Raw genomic sequence first — 23,242 nt, forward strand, 5'->3', positions numbered from 1 at the left:
GATTGTGATGAGGCTTGGGATTTAACCCTTGGCCACAGTGTCTGCACATTTAAAGAGATTTATGTATGTTATCAGAACATCTAGGGAAGTAGGTTTTGTTTTTCACTCTTCCTGCTAGGAAATGGTGAAGAGGGAAGACATGAAGTAGGGATCACTTCTCATATCCTGTGTTTCCATATCTTTGCCCCACTTGGTATCATTAATACTTTGAATTATTACCAGTCGTTCACTTTAGAACTTGTTTTAATTTGTATTCCTCTGATTTTTATCGAGATAGAGCATCTTTACATATGTATATTGTTTGTTTTTATTTCTTTCTCTGAATTTTCCAGTCATGTTTATTGCCCATTTTCTTTAAAAAGGATCATTAAATGTCATTTTATTAATGAAGATCTCATTATATATTATGCATATTAAACCTTCACCTAACATGGTTGGAAATGTATTTCTAGTGTTCTATTGTGTTGCAGGTTTGAAGATGTTTTCTTATATCACACATGTTTTGTAGTTTTCAAATACACCAGCCACTTTCTACTTTCTGGCTTTGATATGCTTTTAAATAAGTCTTTCTTCACTACCCATAGAGTTAAAAACATTTGTTCATATTTATGTGTATGTCAGTCTCATCAGAATATTCTTTTGTGAGGTGGGGATGTAAATTTTTTATCTTCTACAAACAAATATATCCAAAAGCAGTATTAACAACACTAGTTTCACCACTTCTGACACAGTAGTTTATTCTCACAAGTTTTCATGGGTGTAGGACTCAGCTCTGTTCCATTCCTATATCAAAATTGATTCCTTTAGTATAAGATATATCAAAGCCTCTAGTGTTAAACCTTACGGATCACCAAGAGTTGCATGCAGTCGAGGTTTGCTTTCCTGTGGATCTCACCCCTAACCTGTTGTCATGGACACTGTTCCTGTGTCCCAGGTTAACAGTCCAGGAAGCAGAGGCTTGTCCCTCTGCTCGTCCCTCTGGCTTGTCTGTCTTCCAACACTTTCCCCTGCCTCCCAAGTCTCACCTTTCTGCGGTGTGCCCCCAGCCCTGCCGCACACGTGGTCTTCCTGATGCCCAGGTGTGAGGGGTTTTCTCCTGCTTGACAAAAGCAACCCCTGCTCTTCGTTCATAGAGAATGGAGTCCTTCAAGGGCCCACTGCACCCGACCCCACTCTGCCAGTCTGGTCCTGTCTCAGGATGACGGTTACCTGTTCCTGACAACCTGAGGTGCCCCAGTGCTGCTTGTTGAAACCCCATTAGTTAATTTTTAAAAGTTAACTTGACTCCTCCCCTCCCTCAGGGTCCCGGCAGTCTCAGTAGAGCTGTGTTCTCCAAATGCTGCATTGAGATCGTGACCAGCAGCTGTAGAGCAAGTCCCTGGGATGTGAGTGGCCTCCCCATCCTGTCGTCCTCGCACGTCACCCTGGGGGAGTGGGTCGAGAGGTGCCAGCAGCTCCGGGATGTCAGCTTGATGCTCTGGACCAACATGGCTGTCCCGGTGGTGGCAGAGTTCAGGTATCCCCTCTCCCTGGGTAGACGGTACAGCTCCCATCTTTCCTCCAGGGTGTGTCATGGGGACCTCGGTCAGAGCTTGCTTGGATAGTGGCTATTTCCAGTGGGTTGAGGAAAGGTGTTTTTTGGCTGAAGGAGCAGGTTTTCAGTCCATGACAGAGACTGCTATGAGCTGGCCAGCCCCTCTGCCAGCTCTCAGTGTATTGTCACCAAGAGGGTGGGTGGTGCCTAGAAAACCATATCAGATTGAGGATAGAAATTCATCTCCAGGTGTAGTCTGCCTCGCTGTTTTCTGGAAGGATGAACACTAGTGTAAGAAAGAAATGCCTGTGACTGCAGTGCAGACCCCAGTAAGTGCTCCCTTGTCCCCGCAGACGCACTGATGCCCAGCTCCAGGGCCTGGTGCTGTGCCGGCATCTGGCTGGCCTGGCGGAGCTGCTCCCCGAGCCCCAGCAGCAAGCGCATGTGCACAACTGCAGGCAGCTGCTGCTCAGGGATAGCCAGGCCTTCCAGCACGTGGGCGAGACTCTTGGGGACCTGGCCAGGCAAGAGGCGCTGCCCAAGGAGCTGCTGTGTCTCCTGCTTACCTCTCTGCGCCACTTGTTCGGGGAGGTGGAGGGCAAGGGTGACCTGCCCGAGCCAGCCCGCCGTGGGAGCCTGTGGGTGAGCCTGGGCCTGCTCCAGATCCAGACCTGGCTTCCCCAGGCACGCTTTGACCCCGCTGTGAAGAGGGAGTACAAGCTCAAGTACGCCAAGGAAGAGGTATGGAAGGAGGGTTGGAGTGTGGGCTGCATCCTGACGGGCTGGCTTTGCTTAGTGTATTACTCCTTTTACTCCCTTCTGGATGCTCAGAGCACAGAAGGGTGATGTGCATAAGCTACCCTGTGACATTCCAGGAGTGTGCTCTAAAGACTGTGTTGTCCTGTCTGTGGGTTCCTCTGAGTAGGGTCAGGCACCACAAGGGGTTATATAACCACCATGCTGGTTATATGCCACCGATAGATAGGCTCTCCTAGACACTCATAGTATCCCTCACCATCTGGATCCCTCTACCTAGATTAAGTTTTGGATATTTGGATTTGAGTAACTTCTTTAGACAGGGTATAGTATTCCTTAAGGGCATCCCAGGTGGCTCAGTGGTAAAGGATCTGTCTGCCAATGCAGGAGATGCAGGAAACCTGGGTTCGATCCCTGAATTAGGAAGATCCCTTGGAGAAGGGCATGGCAACCCACTCCAGTATTCTTGCCTGGAGGATCCTCATGGACAGAAGAGCCTGGCGGCCTACAGTCCGTGGGGTCACAAAAAACCTGACACAACTTGGTGACTAAACAACAATGAGTAGACCTTAGGTTTTGAACTGTTGGTGTTTGTTATCCAAAACTCAAGAATTAGGTAGATTCAGATAATATGATGTACTTCTTGCTATTTGAACTCCCAACCAAGCTCAGGAACTGAGTATGTTAAATGGTGATATAGTGGACCTATATTTTGAGGAAGGAAAATTAAATTAGTTGGGGTGAAGGGCAGGCTGCAGTAGCAGAGATTCAGTAGTCCATTGGCATCAATGAGATAGTTTCTTTTCACCTGACAGCTCTGAGGTGAGTGGTCCAGATTAGTGGAGCAGAACCCACCCCCCCAACCACTGGGTCATTCAGGAACCCAGGTTCCTTCCATCCAGGGAGCGACCCTCCCTCAGGGCTGTGTGTCTCAGGCCTGGTCCTAGCTGGGCACAGCAGACCAGTCTCTCCTTTTCTGCTAGTTACACCAGCTGCAGTGTGAGTGGAAGACCCGGAACCTCGCATTCCAGCTGCAGACTGGAAGAGACCTGGAAGATGAAGTCATCCTCAGTCATTCTCACCCTCACATCAGGTAACACTGTAGAGTGATGATTATTTGAACTTGAGACTATCAGCTAGAATCTTCTTTTAAAAAGACATTTTGCAGTGCAATTACAGTGTTAACCTGAGGTTATGCTCTACATATGTGAGCTCTATTAGCAGGTAGATCCCAAAGTCCCAGTTATAATCAGGAAAAATATACTCTGTGAAAGGAGGGGGAGGACTTACCTGGAGCCAGGAGGGTTGAAAGCAGAACTTGCTCTCAGTGTGGAAGGAGTTGGGTGTGATGACGGGCACCAGGGGATCTGTTAGCTTAGGAAGTACTATTTAGTGGGTTCTGAGTTCCACCAGCTTTAGACCTTGGGTAGACCACTCAGTGCCTTACACTGCAGTGCCCTGTTTGTAAAAGCAGGATGATAGTGCCTGCTTCAATGAGATGCACATCCAGAGTGCTTGACAACATGGGTTACACACGGTAAATGCTGTAGATGTATAATCCATTCTCATTGTAATTGTCAGTATTTCATCATTGTATGCCTCAGAAGCTGAAATGCCTTCCATTTCCCAAGAGCTCAGTCTAGATTTGTTATTTTGCTTCTGATGGAATTTGCATATGGTGTTGATTTGCCTTTAGGTTGCTTCGCCAGAGAATTGATCAGCTGGAGAACTTAATCTGCAGCCTGTCCAAGAAGCAGGGCTGCCGGCCCCCGCTGCCTACATATGAGGCCCTGGTGCAGGAAATCCACCACTATGTCAGTAGCATTGCCCAGGCCACCGCCGTTCAGGATCTGCTCACGCGGCTCCTGCAGGCCCTGCGCTCGGATGGACCTCGGGCTGCCCAGGTGGCCCAGAACCTTTTGAAGGAGGAGGCCTCCTGGCAGCAGTCGCACCACCAGTTCCGGAGGCGGCTGGCCGAGGAGTTTGCCCTGTACCCAGACGCCACGGCCCCACTGCAGGCCTCCATCCTGCAGCTGCAGCACGGCATGCGGCTGGTGGCGGGCGAGGTCCATGCCTCGCTCCAGGGTGGCCTGGCTGGCGCAGACAGGCTGGGGACCCTGGCCACATCCCTGCTGGCTTTCCCATCGGTGGGCCCTGCCTTCCCTACCTACTATGCCCACGCAGACGCTCTGTGCTCTGTGAAGTCGGAGGAGGTGCTGCGTGGCCTCAGCAAGCTGACGCTCAAGCGCTCGGGAGGACGGGAGCTGGAAGAGAAGGGCCAGAGCCCCTGCACAAGCCGAGAACAGCTGCTGCTGAACGCCCTCCTATACCTGCGCTCCCACGTGCTGTGCAAGGGAGAGCTGGACCAGCGGGCCCTGCAGCTCTTCAGACATGCATGTCAGGTGAGCCCACCTCCAGCAGGGCGCCGGGGACACAAGCAGCATGCCTGCAGGACATTTGCTGTGCCCAACGTAGATGAGATCGTGTGGTTAGGGAGTGGGGTCAAGTAGCTGTTTCTTGCTTTTTCACATTTAATTGTCAGGTTTCGGGGCCTTTTTTGTTTGTAAGAGATCAAAAAATATTATTAGTGACGTCAGTCCTTTGTGCCTGATGCACATTGCAGATGGTCTCTCGTAGTTTGTTGGTGTTGACTTTGTTTACAATGGGTTTTGCCATGTGACGATATCAACTTTTATTAATATTAAGAAAATAACTTCTGCTTTTCTCCCTTACCAACAAAAGCAATTTGTTCTCATTGTAGACAGTTAAAAGAATAAGTATAAGCTAAATTGTTAGATTCTGCCACTTAAAGCCATGTGAACCATATGAACTGTTAGCACATTGGTTTATTCCTATCACTAAATATTTACATTTGTATGTAAAGTCTTTTTGCTAATTTAGAAGAGGAAAAAAACCCAAACCAGTGCCATTCTAAGAAAAGTCTTAAAGCAAGATCTTTGGGTAAAATTTCGAGAAAGCAGAACTGCTGAGACAAAGGTTAACTGCTTGCTTAGGCTTCTGATACAAACTGTCTTCTTGAACGGAGGATGCTCATGTCCTCAGCCCTCCTCAATACTTAAAGGGCTTTAGAGGTAGTAGGGGATTTAGGAAATGTGTGGTAAGGTATGGCCGTTTTGCCTGATTGGTTCCCCGGGAACACCCAGTCCCCAGTCTATTTTCTCTTTTCCGAACCCATGGGGCATCCATCTCCCCGAGGTGCTGGCCAAGTGCAGTCTGCATCACATGCCCACTTTGCTGACCCCTAATACAGAGCACCACCCACGCCTCACAGCAGGTCCCCAGTCCTGCAGATTTTCACACCTGCAAAATTGTAACAATACAGCAAGGGAGAATTTAGGAAAATCATTTTGCTACAGATACATGGTTTGAAAACAAAGCCCATTTACTCTCTGCTACATGGAATTTAGTTTCTTGGACATTGTCATTTATCTGTTTTTGAACCCTGGTGTTTTGTTTTCATGGGAAATAAAGAGATAACAAATTCTGCCTTTGTTCACTATAAGTGCCTGAGCACAGGCAAATAAGCTTCTGCTGGAATGTGTGATTTTTCAGGAAATCATCAATGAGTGGGACGAGCAGGAACGCATAGCCCAGGAGAAGGCGGAGCAGGAAAGCAGCCTGTACAGATACCGGGGCAGGACCCCCAGGACAGCCCTGAGCGAGGAGGAGGAGGAAGAGCGGGCCTTCAGGAGCCAGTTCCCACTGCACGAGAAGGTGGGCAGTGTGCTCCCCTGCTGCCACACACCTCACCTGTGAATGGTTGGGGTTTTTTTCCCCCTTCCAGTTTTACTGAGATACAATTAACACACAGCACTGTTTGAGTGTAAGGTGCTCGGCATAAGGATCTGACTTCTATGCGATTACCACAATAAGTATAGTGAACACCCATAATAAAAGAAAATTTTTTTTCCTTGTGATGAAAACTCTTAGGATTTACTCTATAACTGACTGCAACACCTTGTTAGGTGCTGTTACATTCCTTTTGAATGATTTTGTAATTTTTAAAATAACTTCTTAATGTGCATTATTTGCTACTTCATCTTCTTGATCATTCACACTCCATCCCTCCCCATTGCTTTTAGTCTGATCAGAACTGGATTTTGATTTTCATAAGTTCAATTGCTCTAATGTTATTTATAGGACTTTGCAGATATATTGGTAGAACCCACATTAGAGGAGAAGGGACCTTCAGGTGGGCAAGAAGAGGAGGCCACCCCTGGCCCTGCCGTCCTGTCACAGAGCTCCATGCAGGCTGTGATGCGCATCCACCAGCAGCTGTGCCTCGGCTTCGCCCGGTCCCTCTGGTACCAGCAGAGTCCGCCACCCCACGGGACAGAGCACTACCTCAGCCTGTTTCTGTCCTGCTACCAGACAGGGGCATCTCTCGTGACATACTTCTACCCGCTGATGGGTATGGTGGTTTACTTCTCTTTGCTGCTAAGTCGCTTCAGTTGTGCCCGACTGTGTGACCCCATAGACGGCAGCCCATGAGGCTGCCCCGTCCCTGGGATTCTCCAGGCAAGAACACTGGAGTGGGCTGCCATTTCCTTCTCCAATGCATGAAAGTAAAAAGTGAAAGTGAAGTCGCTCAGTCGTGTCCGACTCTTAGCGACCCCATGGACTGCGGCCCACCAGGCTCCTTCATCCATGGAATTTTCCAGGCAAGAGTGCTGGAGTGGGGTGCCATTGCCTTCTCCGTTACTTCTCTTTAGCTCTTGGGAAATCAGAATGAGTCGATGTGATTGCTGCTTCTGGAACAATTAAAACTGTTACCTCCCTGTTTTTCTAAGTTCGAATTGATGGCGTTTCCTTAACTTAAGGGACTTAAAGCTAATTCCAAAATCAATTTAAAATTCTGCCATAACCATGGTTTCTCATCCTTTGAATACTTTGGGTTAAAGGGATTAAGAAAGTAAGGATACGCTATTAGTTTTAATGGTCTTGTTTCTCCACATTATTTCTAATTTCCCTCTAACAACTTTGGTGCTTTTCTAATGAAGTCATGTATTGCTGGGAGTAGCCTGGGAACTCAGAAATTAATTTCACAGGGTATGGTTTGATGCAGTTTCCTACATAACCTCATGATTTGCTCCATGCAAGTAGGAAGGAAGCTTTCATTCTGCCTCTATATCTCATGAAAACAAAACACCATGGTTTAAGTAGGAAGGAAGCTTTCATTTCTGCCAAGAAGAGCCCCCAAAACTGGGAATTTGAATCCTTCAATCCAAACTGCACCCTCTTTGATTATGTGGAGGCAGTATCTGTGTATCCTGAAACTTGGCAGGTTTTGGTGACCACTTATTATCAGAGTCACAGTCTCCTGGGCTTGTGTTGCTTTGGGGGTGAATGGCATTACAATGTCTGCTTCATTCAGTCCCAGTCATTCTTAGTTTCCGAGTATGTTTCTAACGTCTTTGTAACTTAACACCAACTTGACTGTGATCTTGTTAATAACTTCACAGGAGTTGAGCTGAATGACCAGCTCTTGGGCAGCCAGCTTTTGGCCTGCACCCTGTCCCATAACACTCTCTTTGGGGAAGCGACCTCAGACCTGATGGTGAAGCCTGACGGGCCCTATGACTTCTACCATCACCCCAACATCCCAGAAGCTCGGCACTGCCAGCCCGTGCTTCAAGGCTTCTCAGTGGCTGTTCACCGGCTGCTGCAGGATTGGCCGGAGCACCCAGCGCTTGAGCAGGTAGGGCGGTGGTGGGGAGGCCGCTTCTCATTGTCCCAGGTGCATTGACTTGCACAGTGGTGACATAGGTTTTACAGAACACGGTTCAAGGAGGCACTGTTTCCTGTAGGATGAATATTCACATTTGTAATGCTGCTTGTGAATGGTGTTTGAGGTTCCACTTACTTTATCTGTTGCTCAGGGTTTGCCATCCACGTATAAAATGCTGCTGCATTGCTCTTTATTCAGACACATCCTTATGTAAACAAGGGTCTGGCTCTTTCAAGCTTGGTAGTTTTAACTCAGACCCTTGCTCTGTGATCTTCAGCTAATTCTGTAATAACTTATAACAGAGTAATAATAGCAATGACCTTCTCAAACTCAGTCTCACTTCCAGAGTAATACAGCAGAGAAAGTGTTTATCTTGGGCAGGATCCGCAGCCCTAGAGTTTTACCCACAGCATCCATGGGTGCTTGTGAAGCAGGGCCTTTGCGTGAAACAGGCCCATCTTCAGTACCCTGTGACTGTGGGCAATTGATAGTCCGTGAGCATGCCCAGATCTTTTTCTCTGCCCCCTGCAGCTGCTGGTTGTAATGGACCGAATCTGTAGTTTCCCACTTTCCAGCCCCATCTCAAAGTTCCTGAATGGCTTAGAGATCCTTCTGGCAAAGGCACAGGTAAGAGGATTCTCTCTCTGGTCCTCATTTAAGTTTGTCATCAACTGAAGAGATTCTCTTATTGTTCCAGTTGGCCTTCAGACTGGCTGGGTGTCTGTACTCTTCACCCCCTCAGTTCTCTCATAGCCTCTGCAGTGGCTGGTGCTCCCCTGATTTTCAGATTAGGGCTCTGGACTTTAAGGGGGTCATGTGACTAACAATACAGAGATTCAGACTCAGGTCTCCAAATCCTGTGCTATTTGCTCAGCTGGAGGTTCTTCGTCAGGTAACCAGAAAGCTCTCCAAGCTGGATAAGCAGGATGGTTATGCATTGGTGCATGCATGCATGCTCAGTTGCTTCAGTCATATCCGACTCTTTGTGACCCTATGGACTGAAGCCCACTAGGCTCCTCTGTCCATGGAATTTCCCAGGCAAGACTACTGGAGTGGGTTGCCATTTCCTCCTCCAAGAGATCTTCCTGATCCAGGGATCAAACCCATGTCTCTTATGTCTCCTGCATTGGCAGGTGGGTTCTGTACTGCTAGCGCCACCTGGTACATCAGTATAGAGGTTGTTTAAGGTCCCAGTGGTCTTTGCTTAAGAAAAGTTAAGGATATTCGTGAGGGAGGAGGTGATCAAGGGACTGAATAATGGCTGTAGTGAATTTCTTCTGTGTCTTGTCAGGATTGGGAGGAGAATGCAAGTCGAGCCCTGTCTCTGCGGAAACATCTTGATTTGGTCAGTCAGTTGATCATCCGTTGGCGTAAACTGGAACTGAAGTGAGTGATTCATTTGTCACTCCCCCTCCTGAACTTACATTGTAGGGACATGGTCTTTGGATAGGTTGTTTCTTCAGAGTTGATGTCATGTGTCAGCTGGAGACCAGACAACAGCATGCATTCTGAGGCAGCAGACTGGCAGCTTCTCCATCTTCATTTAGGAGGAGAGAATTGTGAATATTTAGCTCCTGCCTCCGAGGTTTCACATATTTGAATGGGTTTCCTTACATGCCTCCTTGTCTCTCCTCCCACATTTCAGCTGTTGGTCCATGAGTTTGGATAATACCATGAAGCGCCACACTGAGAAATCCACCAAGCATTGGTTCTCCATCTACCAGATGCTGGAGAAGCACATGCAGGAACAAACAGAGGAACAGGAAGGTAACACCTGATGTGAATTCCCTGCTTATGTAGAGGGTCCAGGCTAAGCTTGCAGTGCTGCAGAGTCTGGGATTTACTGCTCCCTTGTCCTCCACCCACTGCTTTCACGCAGGATGTGTTAAGTGACTGCTAGTGTTCCCAAGAGGTCAGCCGAAAAAGCTGGGTAGTTCTTCTCTTACTGAGAATAATGATGACAGTCAGAGAGGCTAAAGTGACTTATCCAGAGTCCAGAGAGCTAGTCGTAAGATAAGATTTCCTTCTTCTCTGTGTCCATGAGACAAGTCAGAGAGGAAGTTTCTATCATGGTAGGTGGTAGTTACAATGCTTGAGTTAAAAGGGTTTTATCTCATGCTTAGAACAAGGGCCTCATAATTCCTCGTTTGCCATGCGTGCATTTCACATATACTGCTAGTGCAGCTTGAAATGTAGCTGTGGTCCTCGATCCAAGCGTCACGTTAACTGGTGTCCCTCGGGGATCTCATAGAAGACTGTGTGCAATATGACATGGAGTGATGGTTGCAGACACACGTGTGTTTTCCTCTTTGACTCTCTAAAGATGACAAACAGATGACCCTGATGTTGCTGGTCAGCACATTACAAGCATTTATTGAAGGATCCTCACTGGGGGAGTTCCACATACGACTTCAGATGTTACTGGTTTTCCATTGTCATGTCTTGCTGATGCCACAAGTCGAAGGAAAAGGTAAGGATATACATATGTGTGTAAAAAATTTTTTAATTTTACCCTATGCTGTTAAAATGATTAGGCTTTGAATTCGTGAGACAGGTGTCTTATTGCATACCAGGTTTTAAACAAGACACTTTCAGTTGTCTTTTACTATAATGTGATTCAGGTGAGATAAAGAGAAAACCACTGAAATCAAGTGCAGACTGGTTATAATTGAATCCCTGGCTAGTGAACTGTGGCAGCGGTAAATCAACAGATGCAGATCCTAGAAGCTGGCATGTTGAGGCAGCATGTCTGTCTGTCTAGACGGTGCATATGTCCCGCTAAGCTTCTGCTTGATCCAGGCTATAATTAGGTTCTTTGATCTCAGGAGAGCACTGCCACATATCAAACAACTGCACATAAAACTTCTACTGTCAGTTACCATCCCTGACCACAGCAGTTTAGATAAAAGTGTCACTGGAAGGTATAGTTTTACGTGAAGGAGTAGTCAAGGTGAGCTCTTAATATGCCATCTTTCAAAACACACTTAGTTTCTGCTGACTTTACAGTAAGATTCTGAGAAAGAGTTGGAAATTGTGAGTTTGGTAGAACATTGGAGTATGCCTTCTTTAAGAACAAAAGTGCGACTGAAGAAAATATCCACTGCAGACTGAAATGAAAAAAATAGGGGTAGTGTTGGCAGCCTGCATCTCTGGGAACCGCAAAGCCTGGCTCCCCGACGAGCTGTCATGTAATCTCTGGGTGCTCTGCTGTGATGTCGTGGCCCAGAGAGTAACGAGGGAGTGTGCAGCCCCGAGGGAGAAGCCAGCAGCACGTGTGGTGTTTTCATTTCCTTTCTTCCAGATGCACTTTGCAGTGTTCTGTGGAACTTGTACCATTATTACAAGCAATTCTTCAACCGGGTCCAGGCCAAAATTGTGGAGCTTCGTTCCCCACTGGAAAAAGAGCTTAAAGTAAGATGAACAGCAGTCATAATCACTCTTGGGAGAACAAAAGCAGCAAATTCTTTCTCAGTTCTGTTTTTAATCCGATTAACAGTGAAACAGGGGCTCTGAGGAACGGAGGGAAGCATAGCAGCAGCCAAGCAGGATGGCAGGTTTTGCGTTTTGCGGCATTGGCTCCATTGGTGCCCTGGCCACGTGTGTGAGGGTTCCATGGGGTGGCACCCATCAGAGGCGCCTAGGAGGACTGTTAGGGCCCCTTCCCCAGTCGCAGCCGGTGGGTGGCTCCCTCTTCCACCTCAGAGGAGCGCCACCTGGTGTCGGTCTGTGGGCTGTGGCGGTGCTGGCGAGTAATGAGAATCCTGTATTTGATACTTTCAGTGGTTGTGGAACCAAGGCCGGTTTATGCTAGAGTACACAGTGACGTACTGATTGTAGCAGCACTTTTTTCCATCCGTTTGAGACAAACACATGTCCCTTTATTAGACTTGTCTTACTTGTTCACTGACACACCGTCCTGTGTTAGGGATGAAGAGAGCTCTGGTCATCACACGGGTGATCTAGAAAGAAACAGAATGACACCACCTTTGTAAAGCCCTTCCTTGAGCTTCATTTATCTTACAGGAATTTGTTAAGATATCCAAGTGGAATGATGTCAGCTTCTGGTCTATTAAGCAGTCTGTGGAAAAGACACACAGGTAATTCATCTTTTAAAACAGGGAGTGGCCAAAACTCAGAATTTTTGAATGGTAGACAGCATGACTACATTGTTACAAAGGCCTGACTTGTGCTACCTTAAACTTGCTAAAAAAACACTAGACTGTTCTGCTGGCTGCACAGCACGACCCCTCCCACCCAAAGCAGTCTCAGTGCTGGAGGAACTGATGTGTCTGGAGGCAGAGTGGGCTGTGTGCTGCTGAAGGTCGAGTCCTCTGCCACCTGCTCACCTTCAGCCAAGTGATCGCACCATTCCTGGCTTCAGTTGAGATTAGAATATCTGCCATGCTTTTTCCTTTAAAAAAAACCCAAAAGGTTATGAATTTCTAGGACACTCGTTGTATACTAGAGGTACAAGTTATTAAGTTGCCTGTGTATGCATTATGTCATTTACATATTTCCTCACTTTTCCATTTTTACTTTTCCCTGCCCTTATCTCCCATTACCTGGGGGCCAGAACCCTCTTTAAATTCATGAAGAAATTTGAAGCCGTCCTGAGCGAACCCTGCCGGTCATCCCTGGTGGAGGGAGATGAGGAGGAGCAGCCGGACTCTTTGCCAAGGCCGACAGGTGCCACCACAAGTGAGGAGTCCCCCATTCAGAGTCTGAACAGGGTGCTGAGGGAGACCCTGTTAGCCCGGCCAGCAGCTGCGCAGGTATTAGCTCGCGGGATGGTGTTTGCTTCTTCCTGAGCTGGTCGGACGGAGTCTGTGCTTTCTGTAGGAGATGTGCCTTTAGAGCTAGGTGAGGGAATGCCTTTGAAATCTTCCTCTTTGGGCTAGTGGTGTGGTGTTTGTCTTTCTGACCCTACTGCCTAGTAAGGCAAAAAGTGTTAATCCTCATGCTGGAAGCTTAACATAGGCTTGTGTAAAAAACCAATATACTTATCTATGAACAGTTCACTTACCCGTAAGCGAAGATTTAAAGCATCAGCTTAGGAATAGGGCATGGAAGCTGCCTTTGGGATCCCACGTGACGAGGCTGCTGCACACACTAGGAGTGACTGTGTGTAGTGACGTGCTGCTTGAAGTGGTTGCTGATGACCATGGTGTGGAAATGTGTGAACTTCCATCACGGCCAGTTTCAAGTACCAAGACTTAAGAACTGGCTTACCAAATTCCTGAAAATGGAAACAGTTATCAAGACCTTGGGTGAGCGGGTCTGTGACAGGAGGGTGTCCCTGCTGCAGAGTCACTGGGTGTGGGGAGCACTCGTGATGGCTTTTGCCATCATGTTGTGCTTTCCACGCTGGGTCTAGAGAGTTAGCAATGCAATTCTTCAAGCTGTGTTAAATATTTTAATAGTTCAGAAAGCTTAGTAGAAATTGAGCGTCCAGCTGTGATATGGCTGCACACATATGATATGGCTGCCAAATTTATCTTCTTTTGATTGTATTCATCACCTCACCGCTCATAATGCTAATCAAATTTTTTTGTTATTGAGTTAAGAATTTCAGGATTCCTCAGGAAAAAAAAGTAGTAAAACCGTGGCCCCGACAGACAAAAGCTTTTCCCTTTGCCTAGTTTCCTTTCATCTGCTGCCTTCCCTAGTATCTGGATCCTAGTATTTGAAGTGTCAGGAATTAGAGGGTGATGGGAGACGGTGGCTGAAGTAGGATTTGGTGGTCAGGTTAGCCCTGCCTGTGTGTCTGAGAAGCATAGCGTTGCACGTTATCTCAGAGGCAGCAGTTACGCTGCCCAGCCCTGCTTTCAGGGAGCAGGACGGCCTCTCATGACAAGCGCAGAAGGCAGCGCTGGGGGCAGTGGGGTTGGGGGCTTCCCTGACGGGGACCTTGCACACCAGCTCCATACTCTGCTAAGCACCTGAGGCACATGCTGTTTTACCTTTGGTGGTGTTTTATTTATTCTTGTGGGACTTCAGAGATGGGGCAAGGGGAGCTTCCTGTTGCTGAGCTGGGTATGTGGAAGGCATGACATTTAATTCGGCACCTGCATGGGGGTGTACCATGACTGTTGTGCTCTATCTCACAGGCTGCTGTTCCAGAGCAGTGTCTGGGTGCCCCTCTCCCCTCGGAGGGGGCCCTTCTGCGTCGCTTGCCGAAACTCCTGAAACGCTTGAGGAAGATGTGCCTAACGCTCATCCAGGGAAGCCCCCTGCCCCGCCTCGTGGAGGGCCTCGACCAGTTCACCGGTGGGTGCATGCCCAGACTGAGGAGGCTTTCTTTCTGAAGTATCCCCGGTGGCCTAGGAAGGCTGGAATTAATTACCTGTGTCCTAGTAGTATAGAGCAGGTAATTGAATAAGCAAGTGGGTTACAAACCAGCCAAAACCCAGACAGTCAGCTGAGACCCCACAGATGGTCATTGTGCAGTGTTAGCCATTCTCTACAGCAGCCTTGTCCACATCGGCTCTTCCTGGTCAGGGACATGAGTGAAGGGTTTCCTAGAGTCTGGATGCCATCACCACCTCTCAAAATGTTGTCTCTCTTGAGTTAAAGGAGAAGAAAAGTTCATCCACAGTCCCTCTTTTTCCTTGCACTTCAGAGAGCCATAGCAATCTTGTCTCCCTGGTTGTTCTTACTCTGCAGTGTATCAGCAATGGCTGGGAAAGGGGATCCAGAACTTAATAGACTGTTTGGGCCCTTGGCAGCCTTTCACTACTTCCTCCACCTCTACCCAGCCCCAGTGAGTGTGGGGTCACAGTCAAGCTGGTCCTTCTCCAGTAAGGCTGCGGTCTGACCTCAGGAATATATTTAAAAAGAAAAAAAAAAACTTGCTAGCGGGACTTGCCTGGCGGTCCAGTGTTTAAGGCTCTGTGCTCCCAATGCAGGGGACCCAGATTCGATCCCTGGTCAGGGAACTAGGTCCCACATACTGCAATTAAGACCTGGCACAGCCAGATAAATAAAGTAAAAACCAACTTGTTAGAGTAATAGCCTAATATCCATTTTTCAAGATAACCTGCCTGCCTGTGCCTAATGATGGGGGTGAATGGCCTACAAATCCCAGGTGTGCCCTTTGGGAGACGCACAGCGACCTCTCTTGCCGGCTGTGCTGGCTGTGTGCAGTGTGTGGGCTCTCACCTGACGGGCTAGACCGCCTGCGTTCGTCTGCTCAGGCTGCCTTAGCAAAGTACAGCTGACCGCCCCTTCACAAGCTGGGAAATCCAAGTGTCACTTAGAGTCGGTCATCTGTGTCCATGGTTCCACATCCATGAATTCATTCAACTCAGGCTCGTGTAAGCCCTGTGGTATTTACTATTGAAAAAAAAAAAAAAAACTTGCATGTAAGTGGACCCACACAGTTCAAACCCATGTTGTTCAAGGGGCAGCTGTGCCACGTCTTGGGTGGTTTAAACAATAGAAATTGATTTTCTCACAGTTCTGGAGACTGAAAGTCCAAGATTAGAGTGTCAGCAGGGTTGGTTTTTTCTGAGGCTCTCTCCTTGGCTTGTAGATGCCTTTTCTGTGTCCCTGTCTCCTCTATTAAGGTTTCCAGCCATATTAGATTAGAGTCCACATACAAGGCAGCCTTTTACCTTCATGGGCTCCTTAAAGGCCCCATCTCTAAACACAGTCGTATTCTGAGGTCCTGGGAGATGAGGACTTCGGCATGGACTTGGCAGGACATGACACTGCCTGTGGCAGATTGACAGCACCTTCGTGTTCTCGGTTCCTGTGGCTACTCAGGAAGGCAGAGAAAGAATCTGGGCATTGGAGTCAGTTCAGCCAGGGTTCAAGTCCTGGCTTCAAGTCTGCTCTGTAGCTGAATGGCCTTTGGAAAATGACTAGACTTTCTGAGCCTCTTAGAGTGGCTACAAAGAAGTTCTGGAGCTGTACAGGTTAAAAGAATGTTTTCGAAGCACATGGTACAGCATAGAAGCTCAGTTCATGTTGTAGCTATGGGAAGTTTATTCAAGTGTTTTACAGTTCCTAGTGTAAATCATGGCACATAATCCATGTTCAATAAGTGTTTTTTTGCTTGACTGATTATAAAACCCCTGGATAAAAAGATTAGCTACTTTTATTTGGGTTGTTTGTTGTCAAGATAGATTGTTTCCGATTTTTCTCTTGTCATGCATGTCATCAGTTGTTATTGAGAATTTACCAGTGCTGAGGGCTGTTAGATATAAAGATGAATGACACTTGGTGTTTGTTTCCAAAATGTCCTTGGTCTTGGGTAATCTGAATATATTAAGAATTCCTGGGGATTTCCATGTTTCTCCCTTGTCTTCCCTACAGGCGAAGTAATCTCCTTTATGAGTGAGCTTCAGAGCTTAAAGGTGGACCCCTCTGCAGAGAAGGAGAAGCAGCGGTCGGAAGCCAAGCACATTCTCATGCAGAAGCAGCGAGCTTTAGCAGACCTCTTTAAACACCTGACAAAAACTGGTACAGTTTTCACTGAAAACTCAGTGGAGTATACTCATCTGCTTTTAGGAAGCAAAATAACACGGCTGATTCGGGGAAACTTTGTAGAGATAGTTGAGATAGTGCGAAACATAAGGTGGAAAGCAAGGTTCTGAAATGCCATTCGGAGAGTTCCAGTTGCACGTACGAAAATCCTATGATGAACCATTTGTGACTCCCAAATAGTTTCACAGTTTTGCAGTGAGGTTTCTCAGAAACCATGCATTTTATTTTCATTGCCAGTTGTTGTACCGCACATACCCTTCCAGCATTGCATAGAGAGCAGTGCTTCTCGAAGTAACTCGTATATGAACTACCTGGGGAATCTTGCTGAAGTGCAGAAGCGGATTCTGTTTCACTCAGTGTGGGGCAGGGCCTGAGAGTCCTGGGCGATGCTGTTCCCCAGGACATGACTTTGATTAGCCGTGGCATTGCTAATCCATTCTCTTCAGAGTTTCTTTATTTAAAAACATGCTGTTTATTTCCTAGGTTTGTCATATCGCAAAGGTCTTTCCTGGGCCCGTACAAAAAACCCTCAAGAAATGCTCCATCTTCACCCGTTGGATCTCCAAAGCGCATTGTCTATAGTCAGCAGCACTCAGGGGGCTGATTCTAGGTTAGTGCTTTTAATTCTAAATGGAGCACGGCAGCTAAGCCTCCATGCCCTCATTTGCCAGAGTAGGGGTAGCAGTACTTCTGGTCCAGTGTTGCCATTAGGATAATATTTTAAAAAGTGCCGGCTCAGGACTGGCAGGTGGTGAGCACCTAGTAAGTGTTAATTTTCTTTTTTAAAAAACTTCCCTCTCCTTCTGCCCTTTTAAAAGGTAAGGAACGAATGTAAAACATTGGAAGGTTGGGCTCTGTTGGGAGTCTGGTGGGGTGAAGAAGACAAGGGACCACTTTGAGCATTTAAAGCAAGTGTTAGCAACTGTTGATTTTCTTCTTTTCATTTCTCTTTCCTCCTCGTATTCATCTCTCCCATTATTTTTTTGGCCCTTTGATTTTTCCTGAGGTCTGCTCACTTGATTTGAATGTACAGGTGAAAATCTGGAAGAGAATGGTCACATTTTTAAGTGTGCCATATACACAAACCTCTTCTAAGGTCTCATGTTATTGTCACATCCTTTGTGTAAAGGACTGATAAGTACTTGATTCAATGGGTCCTCACAGAAGTAAATCTGATCAGACGCTTGGTTTCTGGTTCTGGCTGAATGGACCAGTCTCTGACTCCTCAGGATCTGGGGTGGAGATAACGGTTTTAATTAATTACGTCATGTTGATTTCTTCTCCAGGTTGCTTACAGAAATCTCGTCTTCATGGGAGGGCTGCCAGAAGTACTTCTATCGCTCTCTTGCACGACATGTCAGGCTTATTGCGGTCCTGGCGGCTCCAGCCAAGGTAGGATGATAGAGCCTTGGGATTGTAGGACCTGGGGATTCCTGTTCATCCAGGGCAGCATCCTCAGACCTTGTCACATGATCACAGCCCATCACTGGAGGTGACTGAGCTTTTTGCAGTTATCAACCTGAGAATGTAATGTAATCAATGTAATTTTGTGCTTAACCAGAAAGCATTTGATAACAAGTTCTGTTACTCACCGTTTGTTAGCAGGTCCAAATCCTTAAGAAAAATTATGGAAGAAAAACTTCAAATTGAGAATGCCACCCTCAAATTCCCCACCCCACTCCCCCCACCCCCTGGTAAATTGAGAAAAGATCACTGATACCCAGTTTTGGTGTTAAACTAGTTCCTGCTCATGGAACATCCGTGGTCTGTGGAAGCATACTGTGGAAGCCCTGCTCCCAGAGGTGGACGGATGTGTGGCCTCTAGAGGGCAGCGCACCCAGCTTGCCCCCTACAGGGCTCCTCCAGGAGTGCAGGAACAGTGGCATCTGCACCATGCTGCCCCTCAGCACACTCTCCTCTCTCCCTGCCAGGAGGTGGGCGCGGGCCACGTGGAGCGGTGTAAAGGGTTCTCGGCGCATCTGATGAAGGTGCTCATCCGACAGCGGCGCTCCCTGACTGCGCTGACAGAGCAGTGGATCCTCCTCAGGTATCGCTGACTGGCTGCGTTTCTCGGAATGAAACAGGGAGAATTGTGTGCGGCTCACAGTTGCTGCATGAGCTGCTCCCACTTGTAATGTGAGGTCTGAGGCCCGAAGAGGCAGATGGGGTTGCCTTGGCTCGGCCCCTTACTTTTGATGGTAACACTTCTGCCCCCTGGTGTTGGCAGCACCTCCGGGGGATGAGTTGAAGGCCGAGTCAGACGGGAAAAATGGTCACAGCTGAACCACACCTGGTCTGGAGTGAGGGAGTTCGTGGTTGACAGTCCATGTGGGCTGAGGGACAGAGTTGCATTCACGGCATTGGGGCATCCCAGTCTTGGCACAAATCAGATGTGAATCGACTTGAGTTTGTTAGGCTTTTTGGATCACAGAGTTGCAGTTTGCTGAACTATACACAGATGCTCCCCAATGGAAATAAATATTTAAAAAGATGAAGACGGCTAGGAAGGCTGTCATCACCTGCTGAGTGGATCCTTGACTGAGAGATCATATTCTAGACTGTAGTCACTTCAGCTATTTTGTCCCTGCTCACAAGAGTTTATATAGCAAAGTATACAACATTTACTAGATTTTTTATTTTAGAAAATAGTGGCTGAAGTCACTGCGGTGCTGTGACTGTGTTAGTATGAGAGGCTTGTCAGTGGCAGACGATAAGCAGTGAATTCCCATTCTGCTACTCTGAAGGGTGTGTTTAAACACCCAAAGCTGTGTTTAAGTACTTTGGAAGGCATATGATCAGACCTTTTACTCCTCTGGGGGAGCATCTCTTCTTGATTATGTGGAAGAGCCCATACTTCATCTAGAAATCAATGAATTTACTGTTAACAGACAGCTCGGTGACACAGTTGAAGGTGCCATGTGTTTTTCCCCTGGGTTTGTTTCTCTGCGCAGGAACCTCCTCAGTTGTGTGCAAGAGATGGACGGCAGGCTGACAGGGCTGCCCGTCTACCCCGTGGCCTTCCCTCCTCAGGACGGGGTGCAGCAGTGGACAGAGAGGCTACAGCACCTGGCTATGCAGACCCAAGTCCTGCTGGAGCAGCTCTCCTGGCTCCTCCAGTGCTGCCCGGCTGCTGGGCCTGCTCCTGGACACGCACCCTACCTGGAAGACCCGGAGCGCCTCCAGGGGCTGCTTTCCGGAGCAGCGCTGGACCTGATCCCGTCAGACCTGACCTTCCCGTCCCCAGCTCCAGAAACGCAGCTGCCCTCTGGTTGTCTGATGCGGAAACAGGACCCACGTTGGCAACAGTCAACTGCGAGATTAACAGAGATGCTGAGAACCGTTAAAACCGTGAAAGCTGATGTCGACAGAATTAGGCAGCAGTCTTGCGAGGCTCTCTTTCATTCTTGGTGAGTGTGCTTTCTGCTCTGCCTCTGTGTGGGCGCATGGTCACGGTTTAGTGAGGGAGGGAAAGGGTCATGCTTCAGTCCTCAGTTTTCCGGTGACCTGCATAGTGCTTTGTGGTATATGTCCAGCTGTAAGTCTCTAGATACTCTGAGTTTTAGTGGTTGGAGGGAGGGAACGGTGGGTGTGGATGGGTGGTAGCGCCTTGCTTTCAACATTGTGGCATTTTTGTTGTTGCAGGAAAGATTTTGAAGTTTGCTCTTCTGGGCTGAGTTGCCTATCCCAGGTGTCAGCTCATTTGCAAGGCCTAGAGTCCTTGTTCATTCTTCCAGGGGTTGAGGGTGAGCAAACAGACCCACAAATGGCTTTAGTTGAGAGCATGGAATATGTAAGAAGAGAGATCAATAAAGCCACAGATGACTTCACTACCTGGAAGACACATCTGCTCACCCCAGGCAGCCAAGAAGGTGAGGACTGCTTTTCAGTAAGGGAGTAAAAGCCCAGTGTAGGAATGCTGTCGTATAGATTTAAGTCCACATTGTCCTAAAGAAACGTCGTTTTGTTCTAGATGTATCTGTTTAGGGTTCTAAGGCTAGAAAGTGTGGTTGGAGCCCATAGCTCTTTTATATATATATATATATAATTTATTTATCTTTGGTTGTGTTGGGTCTTCCATTTGCGCAGGCTTTTCTCTAGTTGCAGTGAGTGGGCGCTACTCTTCGTTGCCACGTGTGGGCTTCTCACTGTGGTGACTTCTCTTGATGGGAGCACATGCTCTAGGGCAGGCGGACTTCAGTAGTTGTGGCACGTGGGCTCAGTAGTTGGGGCTAGGCTCTAGAGCACAGGCTCAGTAGTTGTGGAGCACGGACTTAGTTGCTCCATAGCATGTGGGATCTTCCTGGACCAGGGATTGAACCCATGTCTCCTGCATTGGCAGGCAGACTCTTCACCACTGAGCCACCCGGGAAGCCCAAGCACATAGCTCTTAACTTTTGTTTGAGCACCTTGCTTCTGGGTTGCCATCACATTACTTACTTTATAGCACATGAGTAGGGAGAGGCTCACTGGCTATTCCAGAAAGTTCTCTTTTTGGCTGGAAAGCTGACAGTTCCTGTTTGGTTTAAGTTGGTGTTTATACACTCCATCTTAACTGTTTTCATATTTTTGGCATTCTTTCAGCAAAATTGTTTTAATACAAGGAAATGACCTTGTAGGTTTATCTACGCCAGGGATGTGTCTCATTCTTTATACCCAGCACAGCTTGACAGTGACTCAGCCTTAACAGGTGCTTAGCTGGTGGCTGTTTGTTAAAATGACAAATGAGGATTGTTAGTAATTTCCAGAGGCACTGAAACCAATGATTGAGTTTTGAAAATTTGTTCTGCATCATGTTATTTTACTAGGAAACCAAATGCTGGATGAAGGGTTTGTAGAGGATTTTTCAGAGCAAATGGAAACCGCCATCCGGGCCATCCTTTGTGCCATTCAGAATTTAGCAGAAAGAAACAGTAAAAAAACAGAGGAGAGCACTGACCAGGCAAGACCCCAAGAAGAAGATGGTATGTCTAGAACCGGGAAAATACTAGTTTCTTACTTGATTTTTTCATTTGATGATCTGTTTTAAATATCTAAGGACAAATGTTGGAATAATTATTGGATGAATGGAGAGGAGAGTTTATTCTGTTATTCACCGTGTTGTTCTTTTCTGTGAATGAAAGAGACTGCAGGCTTCGAGAGCCTGCAGTTAGGACACCTCACAAAACTCCTGGAGGAGGACTTCTGGGCCGACGTGAGCACGTTACATGTGCAGAGAATCATTTCCGCTGTCTCTGAGCTAGTGGAGAGGCTGAAATCATCCGGCGAGGATGGTACAGCAGCCAAGCACACGGTAACCAGCGGATCCTTACAAGCTTCTCACTGTGCACATGGGCTGAGCAGAAGCAGAAAGGGTTTCACCTCACTCCACATAGTCTTCCCAAAGCAGGCCTCCTTGGCAGAATCACTAAGAATTTGATCTCTTTGTGCATGTAGACCTCACTGACCAACTTTGGAAAACTTAGCGCTTGCTTGCTAAGGATTACAATTGTCAGTGCAAAAATGATGGCAGTCTAGAGTACCTAGGATTGACGTACCTAGAATTCTTTCATATCCTAGTCACAGACTCCTGGGTGTTTGATGTTAATGGTGGATGTTACCGCCATAACTAAGGATTACTGGCCGTATCATGCAAACCCCCTTTCCCTTCAGTAAGCCAGGGGAGGATGACATTGTCATCTCCCTAAGTCCAGAGAAACAACTTACTTTATAGAACTTGTGTGTTATTCTGTTGCATTGCTTCCAGTGCGAACTTTGAATCCCAGCAGAATTTGTTTATAAACATACTTTTTGCTAAACAACCTTATTAACTAAATGTTAACAAGTAACTTAAGTCACTAAGAATTTGAAGTATAGTGTTGTGAGAGTTTGTGTGAACTAGGAGGAAATCCCAGTGAGCACGCGTGGTGTACCTGTGTGTAATTAAAATGTACCGTTAGTGACATTTAATACACTCAGTGTTGTGCAGCCCCCGTCACTGCCTGGTTACCCAGAGGAGACCTGGTGTGAGCAGGCCTTTCGATCTGTTTTGCCCCAGTTCTTCACCCAGTCCTGCCGCTTGTTGGTGCGCCTGGTGCCCATGCTGTCCAGGTACTCTGACCTCGTCCTCTTCTTCCTGACCATGTCTTTGGCGACTCACCGTAGCACTGCAAAGCTGCTCTCTGTGCTTGCCCAGATCTTTACGGAGCTTGCCCAAAAGGTAAGGACTGTTTACATGGAGCAGCAGGTACCCAAATATTCCACACCCATCAGTGTTTGGTTTGATGGGCTTTTATTCTGGACCTTCACAAATAGCAGGAGGTGGTTTGCCCTCCCTGTGAATTTCTTATGGCTTTGTTTATTCCCCTTTTACTAAGCTTGTTTCTACTAAAGTCTTGGTTTAGTTTCTACTAAAATCAGGTTTGTACTTTAGTTTCTACTAAAATCAGGTCCCTCACAGGGGGAGTTCCCTAGACTACAGAGTCCGCCTAAAGACTGTTGCTTTCTGTTCATGCCCTTCTCTCTCTGTCTCCAATTTGAAGTCTTCTGATAACTCTGAGCTAGACCTGTAGGGTAAATGAATCCTTGATGCTATTAAGCCCTGGTGGCTCAGAGGGTAAAAGAGTGCCTGCAATGTGGGAGATCTGAGTTTGATCTCTGGGTCAGGAAGATCCCCTAGAGAAGAGGAGCCTGGCAGGCTACAGTCCATAGGGTTGCAAAGAGTCAGACACAACTGAGCA

The 23,242-nt window shown here is 47.3% G+C and overlaps 1 protein-coding gene across 3 annotated transcripts in view; it reads left to right on the top strand.

Annotated features, from left to right (window-relative positions):
• MDN1 (midasin AAA ATPase 1) overlaps positions 1 to 23,242 on the top strand; it is a 141,290-nt gene that overhangs the window by 93,272 nt on the left and 24,776 nt on the right. For all 3 annotated transcript variants that reach the window (XM_055535485.1, XM_055535486.1, XM_055535487.1), the window contains exons 60-83: positions 1,302 to 1,516; positions 1,888 to 2,275; positions 3,274 to 3,383; positions 3,987 to 4,692; positions 5,864 to 6,025; positions 6,452 to 6,722; positions 7,774 to 8,009; positions 8,571 to 8,666; positions 9,331 to 9,425; positions 9,685 to 9,806; positions 10,363 to 10,509; positions 11,341 to 11,450; positions 12,063 to 12,136; positions 12,613 to 12,811; positions 14,147 to 14,306; positions 16,356 to 16,502; positions 17,010 to 17,136; positions 17,813 to 17,918; positions 18,458 to 18,573; positions 19,478 to 19,933; positions 20,169 to 20,395; positions 21,332 to 21,487; positions 21,647 to 21,816; positions 22,561 to 22,722. In XM_055535485.1, the coding sequence (XP_055391460.1) occupies positions 1,302 to 1,516; positions 1,888 to 2,275; positions 3,274 to 3,383; positions 3,987 to 4,692; positions 5,864 to 6,025; positions 6,452 to 6,722; positions 7,774 to 8,009; positions 8,571 to 8,666; positions 9,331 to 9,425; positions 9,685 to 9,806; positions 10,363 to 10,509; positions 11,341 to 11,450; positions 12,063 to 12,136; positions 12,613 to 12,811; positions 14,147 to 14,306; positions 16,356 to 16,502; positions 17,010 to 17,136; positions 17,813 to 17,918; positions 18,458 to 18,573; positions 19,478 to 19,933; positions 20,169 to 20,395; positions 21,332 to 21,487; positions 21,647 to 21,816; positions 22,561 to 22,722 (4,758 nt within the window). The remainder of the gene's footprint in view (positions 1 to 1,301; positions 1,517 to 1,887; positions 2,276 to 3,273; positions 3,384 to 3,986; positions 4,693 to 5,863; positions 6,026 to 6,451; positions 6,723 to 7,773; positions 8,010 to 8,570; positions 8,667 to 9,330; positions 9,426 to 9,684; positions 9,807 to 10,362; positions 10,510 to 11,340; positions 11,451 to 12,062; positions 12,137 to 12,612; positions 12,812 to 14,146; positions 14,307 to 16,355; positions 16,503 to 17,009; positions 17,137 to 17,812; positions 17,919 to 18,457; positions 18,574 to 19,477; positions 19,934 to 20,168; positions 20,396 to 21,331; positions 21,488 to 21,646; positions 21,817 to 22,560; positions 22,723 to 23,242) is intronic.

The sequence above is a fragment of the Bubalus kerabau genome, chromosome 9 (assembly GCF_029407905.1).
Source record: "Bubalus kerabau isolate K-KA32 ecotype Philippines breed swamp buffalo chromosome 9, PCC_UOA_SB_1v2, whole genome shotgun sequence".
Lineage (NCBI taxonomy): Eukaryota > Metazoa > Chordata > Mammalia > Artiodactyla > Bovidae > Bubalus > Bubalus kerabau.